Genomic DNA, 21717 nt, shown 5'->3' on the forward strand with positions numbered 1-21717 from the left:
GTTCAAGTTTCGATTCAGTTTTTTAAATATTTTCATTGACGGTCCATTCGTATTTCACGGCACATTACGCCGCAGATTTATACCCAAATGTTCATGGGCAAATTCCCCCAATCTGTGCATCTTTTGTTTGTTTTTCCTAGGTTAATACAATGAAATTGCAACAATATTGAAAAAAAATAGATATTTTACTAAAAAAACGGTCAAAATTGAAGTGAACTGCGCAACCCGTGTTCGCAAGTGTCCAAATTTTTACAACGAATTTGAGATACAAGCAGTGTATCAAATTTTTCGCGCGCTACATTTCACGCATCTGCTCGATTTAAGTATCTCATTTTCGCACGCAAGGTAACTCTATTTTGCACCGAATATATCTAATTTTCTCACTGTAAGTATCTATAATCCGCAATTAAGCCCAATTTAATGCGCATTTATTAATTGATAGGATTTAAATGATTAAAAGTGGTTTACATGTTAATAATATACCATATTGGGCTCAGCTTTACTAGAATGTTTTATGTGAGTTGTTGGTCGGGAAATGGAATTGGCACCAATAACTCTTTTTATTTGTCACTTAACAAGATAAGATTGATCAGAGGGAAATTTCGGTAAAAAATTACATGGAAATTGATTGCTGTTTTTTCTTCCTAAATATGATTTTGTGAGTGATTTGCATTTGAAATCAGCAACTGAGTTGTAAAATTGAGTTTGTTCAATCTTTTTACTTCTATTTACAGGTTTACAAGTGTCTAGCACTTTTTTCCGAAGAATCCCTCGTTTCTGCGTCTGATTTGGATCACCATTATTTTTTTCTGAAAAATCTCTCAATAGCTTGACCGCTTTTGCGTCCGCTTTTTAAAGGTTTTAAATGGGCTACGAATTTTTGAATCAACTTTTCTGTGCCTATTTACAGGTATGTAGATGTGTGTTAATTGTTTTGGTTTTATTTACATCTTAGATACCATACTTAAGATCATTTATGGTTTCATCCACAGAGGCTCCAATTTTCGTGCATGACATTACCATGGTATCTAAGATATTATAAATGGTCGGGTGTATGATTTCTAAGTTAGCCATTAATTAAAATTCTATGGTATCCAAGATCAGCATTAATGGTAACTCTATGGTATCCAAAATGACCATAAATGGAACGTGTATGGTATCTGAGGAAACTATTTTTGGAAGGTTCATGGTATTCAAGAAAGCCATTAATGGTCGGTTAATGGTTTTTCAGAACACCGTTTATAGTAGGTATATGGTTCATAAGAAAAAAAATACAGGAGAACGGTACTTAAAAAAGTAACTGGCAAGACTTTTGTATCAAAACAGTATAAAGCTAACAGCAGAAATGAGCAACGTCAAAAACCATGAATTGAAGCAGCTAAAAATCTTTAATCAACTTTTATCCTAATGAAGACTTTTATTTGATAAAAACTGATTTCGTAGAATTCTTTTCCGTTGTGCTATATAAGGTATAAAATTCAAAAATCACAGTTTTTTCATGCATATGTTATCAAAAAGATTTTATATATATGAAACAATAGGCATAATCATCTTAAAATATCGTTGTGATCCTGATCTCCTGAAATTTTGGAAAAAAACTGAGAATACAATCTAAATAGTGGAAAAAATTCATCAAAATAACACCAAAAACTGCTACTTGAGAAAAAAGAATTTTGCTGGTAATTAGAACTATAATAATGTCACCTCTATGAACAGTTTTTGTTATTCAAAACCATTTTTGGGTATCATATATACTGATCAAAAACGCAAAATTTAATATTTCAAAAAAAGTTTGAATCAACTTTTAATTATCAACAAAATTGTGGAGTCTTTGTAGGGTTAATCATGCTCAAGACGAGAAAGCAACGGGATGAGAAATTACATATAATAGACTTAGATGTGAAGAAGTTTCTCGTTGATCGCTTCTGCAGACAGCGTGAACACTTTTCTTGTTTTCTCAACTTTGACGAATGAATATAGTTCACAAGAACTGAAGTTAGTCAAGCTGAACTTTTTTTGTATAAGACCCGCATAGGGTGTTAAAGAAAGCACTTTCAGGTAAAAAAAATGAGTTTGCGCGAAAGATAATTTTATGACATTGGATGGGCCGTAAAAGTCTATGATCTTGGATATGATATCCAAGAAACCATAAATTTTGTTTCATGAGCTTTTTTTTTATCTGCAATATATTGCATGAAACCCGCACAGGGTGTTGTGATCAGCATTTTTGAGGCAAAAAAAGAGGTTGCACAAAATAAGTTTTATGATCTTGGATGGGCCATAAAGTTCTAGGGTCTTGGATATGGTATCCCAGACATCATAGAAAAAAATTTTTTTTGAAGGTCAATGGCAACTACGATATATTCAATGTATTACGTGATCCAAATGACGTCATTTGAGATCACCTTTGATATTTTTATGCTCTTATTTGTGGTATCAAAGAAGCCATACAACCATACATGTTGTACGTATGGTTTCCAAGAATCCTTTATGGTGGTCAGCCCGGAGTGTCTGATAATTTCAAAGATTCCGACCTGGTGGTGTATCTGCTGTAAGGGTACTGGAAACGAAAAAGGTGTATATCTTATATGAAATGACTTTCTCTAAAAGATGAACATAAACCAAAGTTCTAAACAAATATGTTTTGTCGCGTCATTAATTCTATCTTTAAATCACTTTAAAAGCTTCAAATCACTTTTGCATGCTCAATTAATAGAGCTTTAAATGACTTTTGCATGCTCGAAAGCGCGCGTTTAATTAGTCTCAATTGCGGATTAGATAAAAATTTGTTGCGAAATTTTGATACCTAAAATGAGCAGAATCGTGCTACAAAACTTGTCACCTAACTTACAAATTTAAAGTATCTCAATTTCTTGAAAATGACGTAACCCGTTAGGATACAAAGATTGTCTCTTAATTTTGTCAATTTCTATATTTCTTTTTTTTCGCGCAATTTTTATTAAGGCGGAAACTTTGGGGTATACCTCTGCGTCGTAATTCTAAAACTTTTGCGAAAAATGAATGCACAAAAACAAAGCTTATGCTAGCATGAAGTTCTTAGCCCCCAAAAAATCGGAGGGTTGGAACTGAAACCTTCTTGAAAATTGGACAATATTGGACTTAATTTTCACATACTTGCACATTCAAGTGATACGTTTGTTATTGCTATCGATATTGGACATTTTGTAATATAGAGTTGTGTTATATTGCTACTGCTTTATAAATGTCCTTGATGATTGTTTTTTCCATCTGATATTTTGTTGTATATATATTTTCCAATTGCCAGAATAAATTTAAAGTTAAAAGTTACTGTGATTAAGTATCTATATTCAAATGATAGGCCTCCACTGCAAATATTTTTGAGATGCCCCAGTACATTTCATCATTTTGAGTTCCCAGAATAAAAGAGACCACTCAGACCAGAGTGATCACTGGTCCAACTTTTGATTGCTCGGACTGCTAGTCAATACAACAAATTTTGCTGTTGAGGTAAGAGCTTGTTTGTTTTCCAAACATCTCTGCAAAAGCGGGTTAACTCTTCCGTTGAACAATTGTATTTAATGACAGCATTACCTAAACAATTTTCAATTTTACTGGAGGAAAAAATTTCAGTGATTATGTACCAGTAGGTTTCTCTGATTTTCATCTGATTATGTACCCTGAGCGAGGACTCTCTGTTGTTTTCGAATAGAAGTAGAACATTCTTGGCTTTCAGTGTTTCTGCTCGAGAAATGAAACGACTAGATGGCTATTTGTGTTTTCAAGAGACCAAAAAAATTCGGCTGAGATTTGTCAGCGTGGAATACTATACCAATAGTTTTTGTTAATCTCACTGTTTCATAAGAGCGAATATTGTTAGCAGATAGGATTTCGCTCTTTTTGACATTAATTTCTAGCTGGGTTCGATCACAAAAATCTTTCACAGTATCAAAGAGCACTTCAATCGATTATTTATGAACCAGACATGTAATGCCATCAGCTAAGCAACAGTTCTTATCTGGTCAAACCATCTACCTGTGCATAAAATCATCTGTTGTTGCAATTTCTATAAATAATAAATACCAGCCATTTTCAGCTCTCAAGAACAACCTTTCCGAACCGACCAGCCCCTCAAATGAAGACAATCTGCTGTCTATTTTGTACACAGCATGTGGACCTGTTTCTAAGAGCGAACAACTGGTTGTGGACTTTCTAAAGGACAAAGGATACCTTCTCAAGTCCTTCCATGATTTGCCAGAGGAGTTCTGCGGAGATGCAAACAAAACACGCGAAACACTTACAGCTCAATATCAGGTTCGAGTGCTATTGTTTCAAAGGTGAATTCTAGTTAAGAAAATCAGGCTTTTCTGTGCTTTTTTATAATCAAACAGCACGTCGCCTCTTTCCTAGATTTTGAACAAATGATTCAAATTTCCTTCTATTAATGTGGCAGCTTTCTTAAATCATCTTAATTTTTTGGTCCGGGTAGCATCGGTAACACCTCCGCAAACAACAAGTTGGTTGTTTTGAGATATCAATGTGGACAAATGCTGGTTTTATGTCGCTTTCATTGGAGTCGATGTTAATACCCACTCGTGCCCCCAGAATACAGTGAAAGAATAGGGTACCTTTGTAGCGGATACATATAATGCAATCGTTAGCGCCTTACTATCATCGATAGAGTAAAGTAGTAATGATAATTTGGATATATTCTGTCCCCCCCCCCTCCCCGCAGTGTTTTTACAACCCCCCCTCCCCCAGTTAAAAACTATATGTTGTTATATAGCACGTTTCTATGTACAAATGCGGACGGGGGGGGGGCAAACAGAATAGATCCGATAATTTTTAAATTTTTATTAGTCAACTAGATTTATTATATTATTATTGTTTGAATGATTTGAAATATTTTTTGTTTCAGGTATATTTAACCGTATGGTTATAACTTTAATTTACTTGTTGCAAAAAAAGATTTATCAAAACTAAAGTGATAAAGAGGCTGATTTTTCAATTAACAACGCGTTACGATTGACCACGTGGAAATAAAACGCGCTTTAAATATCCGTCTGTTTTGAACGAACAGTAAAATATATGAAAAAAAGTTGTATGATTTCCTCAGGTACTTCTGGTGTTCCTCAGGTACTTCTGGTGTTCCTCAGGACAGGCATGAACAACAAACCCCACTTGTGTCTCCCTAATTTAATGGCCAATCCAATCAACACAAACAGTCAGAGCACAAACAATAATGGAGTATCAGAAGTCGAGTGTTACACGCATTTGTTGTCTTATTTTTCCCTGACTGAGAGGAAAAGTTTCCTCCTAGTTGCAACTGAGGAGGAATATTCCGTAGAAGGAAAAGATTTAATTTCTGTCATTTGAGGCATCTAAAAAAGGCTAGCTACAGGAATTTTTTATATAAAGAAACAATTTCCCCGTGGTTTTAACCTCTTTTTTGTTTTACAATAAAATTGCTTGATCTTATATTTGCTTCTATATGTAATCATCGCTATAAATGGTAAGATCACTTTGTTCGCTCGCAGGGATTTAGAATTTTGTCAGTCAGTTCGAGGCTTTCAGTTTTTTAAAATTGCAACTCAATTACAAAGGATTTTTAACAATAGATTTGAAGTCCCTTGTTAGTGAACATTAGTATAGTCATTTAAGACAAGAACGCTTTAATGGTTGGCAATTTTACACTAAAAATGGAAAAATTCTATCAGCTCTGATCTTTTTCTGACTCCAGTAGGGGAGGAACTATATGCTCAACTCCTTTTTCATTTGGTTCTTTGAATGGCATTTTATTACTTGTCTTTCTATTGTATTTGTAAAAATGGCATTTACTGTCATGATGACGTTCGGCTCCTGAAATGGGCTAAACAGGTGAATTCTTCGGGGCATTAAAATGCATTAAAGGTTCTAAGCTGGTTTTGGTAGTGGTGTTTCAAATGCTTATAAACTGATGTTGCTCGGAAAGCGTAATTTGTATTTCTAAAATTTTGTGGCATTTGTAAAATGGTCCGCAGTCGACGTTCGAAAATGTTAACCAAGGTCTCATGAGAGCCAGAATGCCTTATTTTGTTTTTTTTTTTGAGGTATAAGAATTGGTAACGTCAATTATTGCAGAATTTTTTTTCCACTATTTCCAAGTTTTTTGAAATTCTCCCTCTATCGTTAGAATGAAAATTTTCTGTTGGCGTGTACGCGGATGAATGGCTTGATTTTAGCAGTAAAAAAGTTTTGGAGATGTTTGTTTCACGAGTTAAAACAGGTTTTCAAAAACCTTTGCAAATATTGCAATAACTTTGAAAAATTGCAAGTTTTTTGCATCTCTTTGTCTACCAGACTGAAACAGATGGTGAACAGATTTTTTGTAGATTTTGGCCGCATAAGATCTGCTTTAATGATTTTAACTGCCACTGCAGCTGTCACTGAAATTGTCACTGAAGCTTCGTTTGCTTCAAGCTGGATCCTTGACTACCGTGCGTAAATGTTATGATTCCAATATTGGTCATTTATGACAATAACACTAAAAATTATAACGATTATAGATTTCCTGTCAATTTTAGATTTTTAGATAAATTCTGTTGTATTTTCGTGGCTCATTTTAATTTTTGTAAGCAATAATTCTCATAGATGCAAAGTTTCCAATTTTAAAATGTTTGCGAAATTAAATTGATTTCCAACACAAATGTTTCTACTAACTTCCTTTAATACGGCTTTACTTTTTTGTTGCTCAGTGAATCGTTTGTGGTCATTCGTGATGTACTTTACTCTCAAAAGATTTCTTCTCTAAAAGTCAAATTAAAATAAATGATGTTTCTAATTGAAAGTTATTTGAGGACATCTTTACATTATAAAAGACTAATTCAACTAAAGACATCACGTTCTTTAGTTAAAAAATCAGTTTTTCCCTTTATGTATATTTGCATCCTTTTTCGATATGATGATACTACTAGGTTACAAAACTATTGCACCTTATTGCTACACGAATTATTTTTAGTAAACAAAATACTATCTGATTCTTTTCTTTCTTGTCCCACTATAGATTTTAAATTCTTCGTTTTGCTTGTCATCATGGGACGTTTTTATCAGGCATCAGGAGGTCGATGCGCTACTTTTCTCGTGACTTTCACTTTACCACTTAGTGGCTGATTTTGTGTGCGTGATCCCATTGTCTACTGAGTTCTGTAACGTTTTTTCAGTCAATTGTGATAAGCATTCATTTTGATTTACTAGCAATTACAATCACAATCAGAACAATTAGAACAATCACAAATTCTAGATGATTGTGAGGCCATAATTATTCAGAAACTTTTGAGTTGTGAACTGAGAATCAGCATTTCATTTTTTCGAATGAGCTTTTTTTTGGTTTTTTTGTTTTAGCATTTTTAGGTTTGGGTATAAACAGTCTTTTTAGCAGCTAATGTCCGTCAATCTCCCAACTATGTATCAAGTTTTTTGTTTCTTTTGAGAGGCAGAAAAAGATATTGAAGAAATTCCATAATAAATTTTGGCAGTTTTTTTAGTTATTTTCTTTCAAATCATAAGACTTTTTGTTATTAAATGTTGAGAAATAATCTAGTTTTTCTTTTTCTTTTTTTAATTTACAGGATTTATTTTCTTTAAGCTGGCACTTTTTTTCAAAAAATACGCAAATGACAACAATCATTGCTTCATAATTTGTTCGAGATTAACTGGAAATCATAAAAAATTTGAGCAACTGAAATTTTAATCTACTAGATCTTTTATATTAAAATTGCTTTCATATAAACTAGATGAAAGCTTGTTTAAAAAACTAAAATTCCTCTCAAACTTTGATAATTTGGTAGGCGTTTAAATTTTATTTTTTTTTTTTCAAACGAGTTGAAAGTTTTTGGTGAGTTTACTTTATTTTCTCTGTAATTTTTTTGAACTGTTTTATTTTTGAAACTTGTTTATTTTTTTTCTATTTTGAGTCTCACTTTACAAAAATGGAAATAAATTCCTTAAATTCGTTGATTGGGGACAATCCATTTTTAAGATCCAAATTCAAAACTATTTAATTTTTTCTTTCAAATTTTTTATATCCATTATCCTTAAATGCGCTAAAATGAGAAGAAGGGTCGGCACATGATGTGCAAACGAACGTTACCGAGCCTCCTTGTTTCTAGATCTGCTTATAAGTGATATGCTTAAAAATATTGCACTAAGCAATTATTGAAACAATCTAACTAGCACAGAGCTTAAAACTACTTTAATAAATATTAAATCTTTTCTTTCTTGAAACAGGCTGGGTTGAGTTCACATTCGAGACAACGCGAATATTCAACACTATGCTTTTGAGAAATTTCGAAGAAGCAATTTTAGAGGAGCTTAAATACATAAAGAAGTACGAGCAGAAATCTGATGACGACAGTGACAGGGATCTTGTTACCTTAGATATATCTCCTTATTAATTTATGCAATGCAAAAAAATTACTTTTCCTTCCTTTAGTTAATGTAAAATTGGCACAAAAAGCACATAATGCCCTATTCCAAAATAACCAATTTGTCAAAAAACCCAAAATATACCCAATGTTTTACCCCATTGTTTAAATTATCTGAACGACTATTTAGCATAATAATATCTTCTTTTTGGTACTCGGGCTGCGGCCCAGACTGAAATGTCTCTGATAAAGCAATTCTTGACCGAATTTGACCTGTGATTAGAAATTGATAAGAGCACCGTCCAGATTTTCATGCGCTATTCGTCTCTCTCCGGAACCTAAAATTTTTAGTCGGGAATTCCCGCTATTGTGCTTCCGAAATAGATCTGATAACCGTTCTTTTGAGCCTGTAACCTCAACTTGAATACCTTTGTGAGCTGTAAGAAAGTAATTAATGAAGGCAAATATAAAAACGGTCTGAGAGTTATCACTAAAAAGTCAAATAGGCATTAAATTACATTGAATCGAAATGAGTCTACAATCGATGAAATAGAAATGTTTATTCATCACGTTTATCATTCAATCAGAAATTAACAGATAAATTTGGCGACAAGATCTCGTTTAAAGCGACGACGCCTACTGTCCCTGGCTGCACGAATTCAAACAAAACACTTCACACGAACAGGACGCCCTATCTTGTGAACACCCCACGGACCCCTACAAAACACCAGTCACTTCATGGAATTCTGACATGCTTCAGATTTGGTTGAGAGACAGAGGAATTGTTGACTCCGGGAAACTTTCGAGTGTCGACGGGAAACAGTTTTTGGAACTGGCAAGATTGAGGAATGAGAGTTATGAGATATTCTGGAACGAAATTAGAAGTTACTTCAAACTATCAATGCAGGACTGTTTGGCTCTCAGTGCTATTTTGAAAGGAATTTCGGATGATTGTAAATAGTTAGGTTATCTCCGAATTGGCCGATATGAAGTTGAGCCGACAACCAAGATTTGATGCTGACAAACCTACCGCACACCAATTGTAAAGGCTGGACGAACTAGTGATATTTTGCCCACTCAGACTTGTTGACTAATTAGAAAAAAGCTGTCGGCTGAATTTTCATTTTTCTGTGTCGGCTAAACGCCCTATCGGTCAATATTCCTTGCACCAAACACTTACTATTAATTGTTATACTTGCGTAGTTAGGGCTATAAGGCTTAGTAATTTAGTTGACTTTTTAATCACACATATTTTTTTTGAATTGAACATAGAACCCGGATCTGAGTGGCATAATAATTCAGTACTGAATCATAAAATAGCATTAAGACTTTTTGTATGATCAGAAGTCTGATCATGCCACTTATTAGACATTTAATTGTAAAAGTCAGAGTAGAACTCTGAACTTAGTATGAACATAATGAACTTCAGTTCTGTATTTACCATGGACATTATGAAGTTGTTGTCTATTTTTGAACTGTTCAGAATGAAAAATCGCACTACCTGGACTTGGAGAAAAAACTTGAAAATATTGCAAAAAGTAATTAGCCAAAATTACGATTAATTAAATGGGTAATATTGATAGTACTGTTATATTTGTGGCTATTAATGGAGATAGTAATGTGAATGTGTGGTTAGAGGATAGGAAGTGATTCTCAATAAGCCTTAAGAAAAATAGTTCCCTCAGATATCTAAAAATTTCTTGTAAATTTATTAACTTCTCTAATAAATTTTTTTTCAATGTTAATCAAAGAAAGTAATAGGAAAATTAATTTTGAAGAGAGTAATAGGAATAAAGCTTTGAATGATGTTTGAGTGGTTTTGTGGCAGTTGCATCTTTCCCAAATCTGTACCTCAAGCTGTTTTGGTTCATCGAAATTTTGTTGTGATTTTTCAAACAGGCAGAAAACTCGCCCGCACTTTTCTTGGTATTTTGAATTAATATTTTGAACAGATCTGAACAGACTATATAGTACAGACTATAGAACAGACAATAATACCCAGTTTTGTTTGCTGATGAAGTCATTTTATGCAACATGCTTCAAGTTTATCTCCATGTCCAATGTAATTCTAAATTTTGATGTTGAACATGTAATTCAAGCCATGTAAACTTGAACACCTTGGTCCAGAAAATGGTCTGGCTAAAAGAAACAAATTACCAATTGTAAATTATACGTACCATTTTCTAGCTTTTTACTTAATTATGCGTAAATTTTGTCAAGTTTAGTTCAAGTTTCGTCATGCAAGAACAGCCTTCTAGTCATTTTTGGCATTAAAAGCCATTAATTTGTGGTCTAACACACCTTCAAACAATTCATTAAGAGCTCTGCTTGTTGAAACGACATAAAGGGTTGTTATTGTTGCAAACATTTTGTTTGGATGGTTAAACTAGAGGGCTCTTGAGCTACTGATTGTAGAAAAAGCAAATTAGCTATTTTTTTGATTTTCAGTTTGACTTGAAAGTGAAGGGGCGTCAACTCTAAACCAACATTTAAATTTGTGTTATGATAAGTTGACCGAAAACCGACATTTCTCTGGACATTAACCTTCACATCAGCTTCAAACCATGACGGTCACAATTGGAAATTCGAAGATTCCCAACCTACTAGAACATTAACATCTGTGAGAGATATCGGATCTATTCTGTTTCGGCCCCCCAATAATTTTTATGACCCCCAGTTACAAATTATATGTTGTTACATAGCACGTTACTATGTAAGAAAAGCACGTGCGCCTGAGGGTCATAAAAAATGTATGCTCACTAAGCTGGTGGGGGGGGGGGGGCAGAATAGATCCGAGATATCTTTGACCATTTATAAGGGTGCATATACACATTAATGGCTGGGCCCGCCCCTCAATACACTATACAAACAGAACATTATCAGTACAGAAACACGCATTAGTCTGTTCACACTTGTATTTGGAGGGGTGATAGTGGGGGACAAAAAACACGTGTTCGTGGACAAAAATTAGCGAATTCGTCTTTTAATTTGGGCTAGTTGTTTTTAGGCAGCTGTTCTCCATTTTCTCTAAAATTAATGGGAGCAGTCTTGCAAACCACGAAAGCATACCCCAAAACCCCTAATCAAAAAGCAAAAAAACCAACGTCAAATCCACTACTGTCCGTTGCTGTGTAGTTTGTTGTACTCAATTACTCTGTGACTAGTCAATTGAGTAGCAATTGTATCTTTACTAACTGACTGGGAAATTGCGGTGCAACCAACTGATTGAATTCCGAATTATGAACTAAGCATTCGTGACGCGAATAGCTTTGCTTAGTTTGAGCTTGCTAATTGAAAAGCAGTTGACTAATTTGAATTGCAACTGATTTACAGGGATGCAAATGAGATGAATGAAAACGAAAATGATGACAGTTAGATCAAAAGGAAGTTAACAAAATTATGGGCTTGTCCAAAGTTTAAAAGGAAGTAGAAGTTTGGTTTGTTTATAAGTATGAACAGACAGTTTCCTGTCTACCTAGCTGAGCAAAATGAAAATGTAATCAAATGACCCATGACGAACTGAATTAAATCAACTGCCCTTGAAATGGATGAAACGATTAATTTCAACTAAAATACGGTAATGGATATTCTGATGATAAAATCCATCCCGTATGATATTTTCGTTGTTGGAGAAAATAAAAAATAAAAAAAATTAATAAAGAAAATGAAAAAATTAGTATTTATTCACCGGTTATATAAGAATAAAATATTAAACAATTAAGCAAAATACAGTTTGAAGAGTTTTTAACAGTTTATTCAGAATTATTTGAACGTTCTTCAGCTTCTATCACAGTCATTTCGTGTGGCCATCGTGAAATGCCTCATCGTGTTTGGTGTTTCGTTTGGGGATTCTCATTTATAAGGCTCGAGCGACGTTACTAGAAGTTGAAATGCAAGATTGTCCAGAAGATACAATAATGACGTCGTCAGGTTGTTTACGGGAACGCTTAGATTTCTTACACTCCGAGTCTTTCCTCAACAGATCCTTTTTATGGTTAATTATTTTTTTTGCTACAACGTCTTTTCTTGTATTTTCTTCAGTCGTTTGTCAATATAATGACCGAGCTCTGTATCTCTCTCGTTTCTTGTCCCAAATTTGGCAAAATCCGATTTTCGGTCTCCTACTTACAGTCTATTTGGTCCCTTGATGACACTAGTTGTCGGGCTTATTTTCCCCACTGTACTTCCTGGGGCGAGAACTTCTTATAAACCGTCGATATTTTACTTTTGTCTGTGCGCTGCATGTATTTTTTTGAATCTTGACTTGTATGCTCTTTTTCCTACGCGGGATTGGTCTGGAGATACCGTCGGACCACATTAGCCGTGACTCTTCATCTTTCAAATTCTACTGCTCCTCGTGAGTTCGAGCGTTTTCAGCCCAAATGACTCTCTCTTTCTCCCCATCAGAGCAAATGCCTGTATCTGACCGCTGTTCATCGGTGAGATACGATCTTCCTGGGATGTTATCTTCCTCTAAATCAATTTCAAGGATTTTATTATAATTTCAATTTTCCTTATTTGATTTTGTGGTAATATTTGAAATTGGTGTATTACAATGTCTGCCACAGTGTGTTTTAAATGGTATAGTTTTTGTTGTTTTTTAGATTTTCCTACACGCTGTATAATTGCACGTATTGAATATTCAAGAATAAATTTTTTATTGAGACGTGCTTTCATGCATGATAATTGACCTTTTATAATTTAAATAAAACGTTCGACTAAACCTATTGCTCTATGGTCATTTGCAGGTGCATATATTGGTTCAATACTATTTTCAGTAAAAAATCGTTCTGTCGTTCCTGGTCATTGCGAATGACGCAATCTCGTACTGCTTTCAAGATGGTTTCTTTTCCAGTCAAGATTACCAACAATTTTTTGCTGAAGATCCCGATGAACGCATCAGTTATTCTAAGGTCATCCGCGGTTTCTATAGCACTAGTAGAGGAAGATGTTTCTGTATTGGAAGAGGTGTTCGTTGCTGGTGTTCGTTGCTGGTGTTGGAGGTTGAATTATCCGAAAAAGTAACCCGGGCTTTTGTGGGTGTTAATTTGGTTGATTTATTTCTCGGTGTATTGGAGATATCGTGTATGGAGTGATTTTTTGATTGGTGAAAAATGAACCGATTTTGGGCAAAAAGCGAGGTATTTTTGAGTTGGTTGTATTTATAGTTGGCATTTTGTACTTTCCCGCTAAATTTGAGGAATTTGTTGTGAATTTTTGGAGTTGGTGTCAAACGTGGGCTTTATTAAGTTTAATTGGTCAGAGTGTTCACATTCTTTAGTGTCTGACTTTTGCAGCGTGGATGCAGCAAAGTTGTTAATAGAATGTGATTTATGCAATGTTAGATTAATAAGTGCAAATTGTGGTTTAGAGTTTTTTTGCGACGCGATTGTTTTTGCGACGCGATTGACGTTTTTAAGTGGGAATAAAGTATTGAGATTTGGCGGTTGTGATGCAATAACTGTAATCTAGATTTAGGAAATGTCAAAAATAAAATTAGGTGTTTGCGGTGCGATTAACCTACTTAATGTTTGTAGGGGTGAATGCAACTTTAATTTTCTATCTAGCTTTTGTACCGTTTGTGATTTATGTTTGATTAGGTGTTTAAAAGAATCCCGACTTTTGGATATCGTTGCACCACAAAATTTTCATCATACAACGAAATTTTCTTAGCTTTGACAAAAGGATTTCTAGAGAGGTAGTCTACAAGACCCATTTTTGCTCCCGGCATATGTTCAATTATGAAATTATAGGGAAGTAGACCGTCAATCCGTCTTAAAAAACAACAACTATAGAACTTATTGGATCTATGTTCCCTTAGGATTGATAGCAAAGTGCGATTGTTTGTTATTACAGTGAAGTCTTTTCCATAGAGGTAGTATTTAAAGTAGTCGATTGACTCAACGACTCCCAGTAGTTCTTGTTCATTGACACTGTCGTGTTCTTCTGCAGGATTAGGAAATCGTGATACGAATGCGATAGGTTTCCATCCATCAGAAGTGTTTTGTTTGAGGGCAGCAGCCAGTCCAGAACGGGATGCATCACATTTTACACGAACATCCAGTTTGGGATTATAATGGCTACTTTTGGTGCTTGCAGCAATTTTTTTATAATGTTAAAATGTGTAGTGTGTTCTTCAGTCCAACAAAATGTAGCGGATTTTTTTAGAAGTGGCCTAGGAGTGTGGCAAAGCTGTGCTGGATTTGGTTTGATTTTACATATAAAGTGTACTGGCCCAAGGAAAGATTTTAGGCGTTTTAATGTTAATGGTGGTGTTATTGCTAATATAGCTGGGGTTTTATTTTCAAGTGGTGATATACCTGTTTGGAAGAATTTGTAACCAAGCCAATCAGTTTCTGTTTTTGCGAATTGGCATTTTTGAAGGCTAATTCTCAACCTATCATCATCTAGTTTTTTAAGGCATTTAGTGACATAACTAAGTTGATCGGATTCTGATCGTGTGCTTACAACAATAATATCATCAAGGAAGCAATAGCAGTTTTGGAGGCCTACAAGTGTATAGTCCATTGCGTTTTGCAATTCAGCTGTAAATATCTATAAGGCCCTAAAATCCGGTTTTAAATCTGTATATACTTTTGGACTCTCCACAAATGATGTTAAAATTACAGTCTATTGCTGTGTCTTTATGCAGATGTTTTTGACTGTAGGCAAGCTTAAGATCTATTGTTGAAAAATATGGATGTTGTCCGTTTTGTGTTTATGAAAGATATTGTGATATTGAATCTATTAACATATCATTTTTGTGCATTTGATATTTATTTTTATGAATTGATTTTTTAAAACTTTGGAATCCACTGCTAAATTTATAGAGTGATCTTTCCTTACTGTGATTACTATCGGCAATATAAAGTGTTCGTTAGAGCAACTAGACAATTTTTCAATGTATCCTTCTTTTTGTAAACGATCTGATTGGACCGTAACTCTAGGTTGGAGGTTAACCGGAATGAGACGACCTTTTTGGTGCTTTGCTGTGAACTTCTGATGAACTTTGATTTCACTACTTGTGTCTTGGAGAGTCCGATTCTTGTGACCAGATGTGGAAATTGCGATGCGATTGTCTGTTTCATTTTACATATAGAACTATCAATATTGTTAACGATTTTAACCCTTCTTGCTTGATGTTGCACTACTGCCAATCCAAGGCTGTTCAAGAGATCTCTCTCAATTATTAGTTTCTGTTCATCCTCCACAACTGTTAAGCAAGCGTGTTCACAAGTCCAATCGTTGTAGGTAACTGTGGTTAAAATTTTTCCCAGAACTTTTAATGGCTCGTTCGAAAATGTTTTGAGATCTCTGTCCAGTTTCGTGTTGATCCCTCGGGCAAATGTTGTACTTATGAGAATTCTATTAGCCAGATTTTTTGTATTGAGACTGCACACACTGCCAGAGTCAACCATCGATATTGCAGCGATTTTCCCGTATGTAATTCGCGCATTAAGAGGTTCAAGTTGGTTTGCAGTATCACTGGTGTGCTACGGTTGTACCATAACTTACAAAGTTTACTACTTTATTAAATGTCCTTGTGTTCGCTAAGTTAAAAGTTTATTCATATATGTATTCATATATGTAAAACGTGGAGTCGGAACTCCACGTATCTGAACAGAGCCTCAATCGTAACACTATTGCTTGGTATAATTGAGAACTGTAATCCGACACTTCACAGAATACAGTGGATTCGCACCTCAAATCTCACTTCAACTATTTTTTTCCGTTTTTGTGGCTCAAACACATATCTCGTATCAAGAGATATCACATGGCGCAGTCTGCAACTAAAAAACGTGCTTTTGTGGGAATAAAACCCATTTGGGAACGGCCGACATTGGAACCCCCATTGAGATGGGAACGTTGGAGAATAATTTTGAAGCCAGCCATACTTGCTAGAGTTTATTTTGATCGATATCCCACAAGAAGCACCACCAGATAAGGTTACTTTCCCTCTCGAACCTATCTACGAAGAAGATGTGGACAATAGCACCGCTAAAATCAATAGAGACCACAGAGTTTGGAATGAGAAACTCAATAGTGCATGGCTCAACAAGTATCAGAAGAACGAAGCGGCGGGAATACTGTGCAGTGATAGGAAATGGAAGTTTTGCAACACCAAAGCTGTCTCGCTTACCAATCTTAGCCTTGGTATGAAAGGCCGTCGGATATTTGGCTCTCAAGAACCAACTACTCCGATTGATCAAATTCCTACAAAGGACCTTTGGGAGATTTTAGATAACGTCTTTGCCAAGCAGATAAATATAACGTTCGATCATTATACTTTCCTCACTCGAAAACAACTTAAAGGAGAACCAGTCGAAAAACTCTGCGGATGTCTCGAAGAGCTTTCCGTGAACTGTGACTTCGGTAGCCACAGGGAATCTATCATACTAGATGTTTTCATTGCAAATATGCAGGATGGAGAAATACAGAGGAGCTAACGAATGGATTGAGATGGGCTGAAGAATCATTAGAACATGAGAAGTGGCGATAAATATTGAGATGGACATCCAAAATCAGTTGAAAATATCAGGAACAGCTGCTCATTCACCTTCAAATCAGGCAACAGATATTTCTATCAATAGTATTCAAAATTCTCGGAGCGGAGCCAGAACATCGACGAAAAATTTTGTCAAGACCACAATTTGCCCTAACTGTGGGTATGGATGGTCAACTATTCAGATTGACCTACCATAACCAAATAATCAGATTGATTCAGCAGGGCATCGTCAGAACTGCCCAGCTTGCCGAAAAAACTGCAAAAAACTCCTGGAATTGCAAATCATTTTGCAGATTTTTGTAGAAAGACAAAATTACAAATGAAGCCAAAACCAAGGGTCAACAACGTAGATGATACTAATTCTGAAGCAGCAACGATTGGTACTTCTGCCACGGTAGGAGAACAAGTAAATCAAATTTAGACAATATTCCAAGGACACAGTATTTATGATGCTAACTATGACGCTGATCATGATGATTTGATGATAATTGTGTTGCTGTAATTTCTGATGGTGACAATATCAGAGAATTGGAACTAGTTTATATGAACATTTGCATCAGAAATACAGAGACAAAAACCTTAGTGGATTTGGTGAGCGTTTGCACTATCATTAATTGAAGTCTAGCAAACGCAGTAGTATTGAATAGTCAGGAAAACTTTTGGGTACAATCTCAGGAGACACACGAGCTAAAAACATTTACCAACAAATTAATCAACACCATCGGTGTAATTAATACATCAGTGAAATGCAATGATTTTGTTCAGCTGCAAATGTCAATGTTATAGTCGTTGAAGACTGTCATAGGCCAATAATTGGGCGATATCTCTTCTCTCAGCTTGGACTATCATTCACACAAACTAAACAAGTCTCAAATGTTCATCAAAACCAATGTTTAATCGCAAAACAAATAGCGTTTGACTTCCTTGGTTTAATCGCTCGAATTTGTAAATCATTGAAACACACTGTAAAATGTACATTTCACAAACACTTTACACCAACACATCAAAAAGGACGCCGAGTTTCTTTTAACCTTCAACCCTTAGTTTACACAGAACTTAAAAAAACTATTAGATGGAAAGCACATTATAAAATTGAATAGTTGCACCGTTAGAAACCTCATATCCCCATTTGTTATAACTGTCAAGAGAGATAAAATAGTTAAACTGGCTTAAGACTCAAAGACTTTAAATAAATCTATATGCAAAAATAAATACCAAATGCCTAATATTGATAATCTAATTGACACGATACAACAAAATTTAAACACAGACGCATCACATGAAACAGCTTATGTCTCAACACTGGATTTGAAATACGCATACAGTCAACTAAAGTTAGACTCGGAAACCTCCCGGCTTTGCAATTTTAACATTGTTAGCGGCTAGGGTGCAGGTACATATCGTTTTATTACCAAATTTTATGGGTTAATTGACATGCCAATGGCATTCCAAAAAGTAATGTATTACACATTAGTTGGACAGGATAATACTCGTTGTTTTCTAGATCACATTATTGTAAATAGGAGGATCAAAACAAGATCATTTAAAGTTAGCTTATAAATGTCTTCAAAATTAGACGAGAATAATTTGAGAATACACTTACCCAAATGCAACTTCGGGAAACCTGAAAGAGAATGGTTGCTTTACAAATTTACTTGATCTGGAATTGCGCCATTTGCGATTAAAACATCAGGAATTCTAAATTCAACAGCACCTAAAAATTTAAAACAATAACGATCATTTTTCGGGTCTGTACTTTACCTTGGTAAATTCATTCCAGACATCGTTAGCTTTAGACATTATAGTTAGACATTATAACTTTTCTCAGTTTTGTCATCCACTTAGAACTTTACTTATAAAGAACACTAAATTTATTTGGAATAATGAGCTTGAAACTAATTTCTAACATATTAAAAAAAGTAGCAAATGCCACGGAGAACACACACTATAATCCACACTAGGACACCCGTATCAAATGCGACGCATCTAGAGCCGGATTAGGAGCTGTATTAGAACAACGATCACCAACAGGTTGGCATACAGTCGCATTCGCGTTGCGCTTCCTTAACTCAGATGAGGAAAGTTAGAGCGTCAATGAATTAGAATTATTAGGAGTGGTGTGGTCCGTTGAGTATTTTAAATACCACTTGTTTGGAAAATCATTCACAATTATTACAGATCATCGGGCATTACTTTCAATCATGAAGCAACACAGATCTAAAAAATCTTACAACAGTCGTTAAACTCGTTGGGTGGATCGGTTTTTACCTTTTGATTTTAATATTGCACACATACCAGGCGCAAAAATGGGGCTGGTAGATTACAATTCTCGCCAACCAAATCAAAAAGCAAAAATTACAAATAAATATGATGAGGACTTTGCGCTTGCAATAATTACCCGCATTCGTGCCGCGATTGCAGCAATTTATATAGATCCCACATCAAAAAACTGTCAATCACATCACTTTAACATCGTAAATCACACACATTCCACACGTGCCTCAATTGCTCAACAAACAAACCAATCCAAATTGCCTGCTGCCCTAAATCTGCGCATCAATCAGTTGCTTCTCTCACTCTGCGAACGCAGCACGAATCCAGCTTTCCGAAAATTCAGATATGAGTACCTCAAATGCATCACAATAAACTCCACCAACACCTGCGACCAGCAGAGTAACCTTTCAGTCTACACCCAATTCGGCGGTCGATTCCACCCATTCTCCCAACGAGGGCGAGGGCCCAGCATCACCAAACATGGAACTCTGAAAGGAGGAGGTCTCTGAGAACAATTTGACTCAATTGTTCACTAAGGGATCCCTCGCAGTACTCACCAGCAAGGATGCAGTTTTGAAAGAAGTGAGGAATTGCATCCTCCAAGACGATGAACAAAGATTTAAAGAGGTGAACCCTTACCTCGATTTAGACTGAAGAGATCTGCACGTTCACTTGGGATGTGTCCGTGTAGAAGAACGTGTGACCATGCCACACTCTATAAATCTTACCCATCCAGGCAGTTGGGGTATGATTACCCTGGGTCAATATGCATTTTGGCCCTATATGCATAGGGAAATTCTCATTAGGACCACACAGTGCGAACCCTGCACTAAGATTGGTAAGAATCTAACACCCGTCATTTCAGCATCGAAATTGCTACCTTTACGAAATTGTTCTGAAACTAACGAAGAAATCCAGCTAGACTTTGATGGACCAATTACCAGTGAAAACGATCAAGATATTTATCTCCTTGCAAGTGTTGACCGTTTCTCTAAGGACCCCACAGTAGAAATTTTTGATAAAGCTAACGTACCTAATTTATTCAAATTTCTTAATGAATATATATACAAATACATGGATTTCCCCGAAATTTTAGGTTAGATCAAGCACGTTGTTTAATTAGATGTAAAGTAAAAATTTTTCTAATAGAAACAATGTTAACATTATTCCTGCTCCTGCTAACAATCACAGGGCTATTGGATTAGTAGAGCGATTGACACAAACAGCTAAAAGGCGACTAAGTTACATGAAATTAGCTAATAGAAACAACACATTCACAATTAAAGAAGCAATAAAGTCAATAGTGTATCAATTATATAAATGCAAACAAATGACTACAAACAAATGACTACAAATGAAGCGCCTTTCCAAGCACATTTTGGCAGGAAACCAAACACGCCACTCAGTTATATAAGTACAAAAGTACAATACCAAAGTCATCTAATCTGTCATATGAAAATATTCTCAATCACTTTTTAGACGCTGATCTAGTCCAGTGGAAGATTATCTGGACGACAGCTGTTGGGTAACTGGAAAACGGAGCGTCATTCTAATTGAAGAAGCTATAACAAAGACCCCGGTGGATGCGAGTAGACGATATAATGGAGACAAAAACAAGTCAGTTTCAAGATTCATTCTCCACCCAAAATTGACCACCCCGATACCACCCACTGAATGATCTCTGAAATTAAAGTTGTCCAGGAAAGTCCCCAAGCGTTCGAAGCGGGTTTTGAGGAGTCTTTGGGAGACGTTAGCGCAGTACAGGCGTCTAAACATCTCTTACAACAACGGCAATCAAGGAGCCAGGTGTACCAGAGGTGAAAGTGCGAAATAGCGACATAGCTCAGTTTGGAACACGGGCGGAGCGTAATACGCAGCTGTGGCAATATGCCCGAAAATACTACTTCCGTATGACGAAACGGCGTAAGAGAAAATCGCACAGCACTCCAAGGAGCCTAAGAAAAGGTGCAGAAAGGATATAAAGATTAGGCACCCACAACCTCAAGCTGATAATGCTTCCGGAGTTTCCTCGGTGAATAGCAATATTTCTAAGGCTCTGTCGACTCAAAACTGAAGAAATCTCAATCCCGAACAAGTTTGTCACGCAAGTCGTCAGCTACACCAAAGACTTCAAACGCCTCTTCGATAGCAGCCACTTCAGCGGCCTCTTCGACTGTCATCCCGACGACCTCAAAATCAAAGAGAAACAGAAAAGCTCCAGATTACTTTGGATTCAAGAGTTCGGTGTGCTCAGTAAGTGATCCCGAAAGAATGCCGGCTCCCAAACGCCAAAGACAGAATAGCCCAATAATCGAAACCGTAATCCAGGAGGAGGCCCTACAATCACCAGCAGTTGAAAAATCCTTTGAATTACCTTTTGTAAGCCCACAAGAACCTCGACCAGTCGGAGCTTGGTCTCCAAAAAAGTGTGATTATGTCGACTACGAACGTGAAATTAGCATGTGCGTTTTCGATGCCGAAAATGAAATTAAGAAACTTTTAATTTGACTTGTCGCCATAATCAGTAGTCTCAAAATTTTTCCATTTAAATTTTTA

General features: G+C 35.7%; 1 protein-coding gene across 1 annotated transcript in view; it reads left to right on the top strand.

The window, feature by feature from the left end:
• LOC142342113 (uncharacterized) overlaps window positions 1-9410 on the top strand; it is a 42846-nt gene extending 33436 nt beyond the window's left edge. Inside the window, exons 11-14 of the mRNA XM_075393305.1 lie at window positions 4076-4293; window positions 5116-5327; window positions 8243-8381; window positions 9013-9410. Coding sequence (XP_075249420.1) covers window positions 4076-4293; window positions 5116-5327; window positions 8243-8381; window positions 9013-9342 — 899 coding nt within the window. The 3' untranslated portion in view covers window positions 9343-9410. The remainder of the gene's footprint in view (window positions 1-4075; window positions 4294-5115; window positions 5328-8242; window positions 8382-9012) is intronic.
• The last annotated feature ends 12307 nt before the right edge of the window (window positions 9411-21717 follow it).

Source organism: Convolutriloba macropyga, chromosome 7 (genome assembly GCF_964194025.1).
Source record: "Convolutriloba macropyga chromosome 7, txConMacr16.3, whole genome shotgun sequence".
Lineage (NCBI taxonomy): Eukaryota > Metazoa > Xenacoelomorpha > Acoela > Convolutidae > Convolutriloba > Convolutriloba macropyga.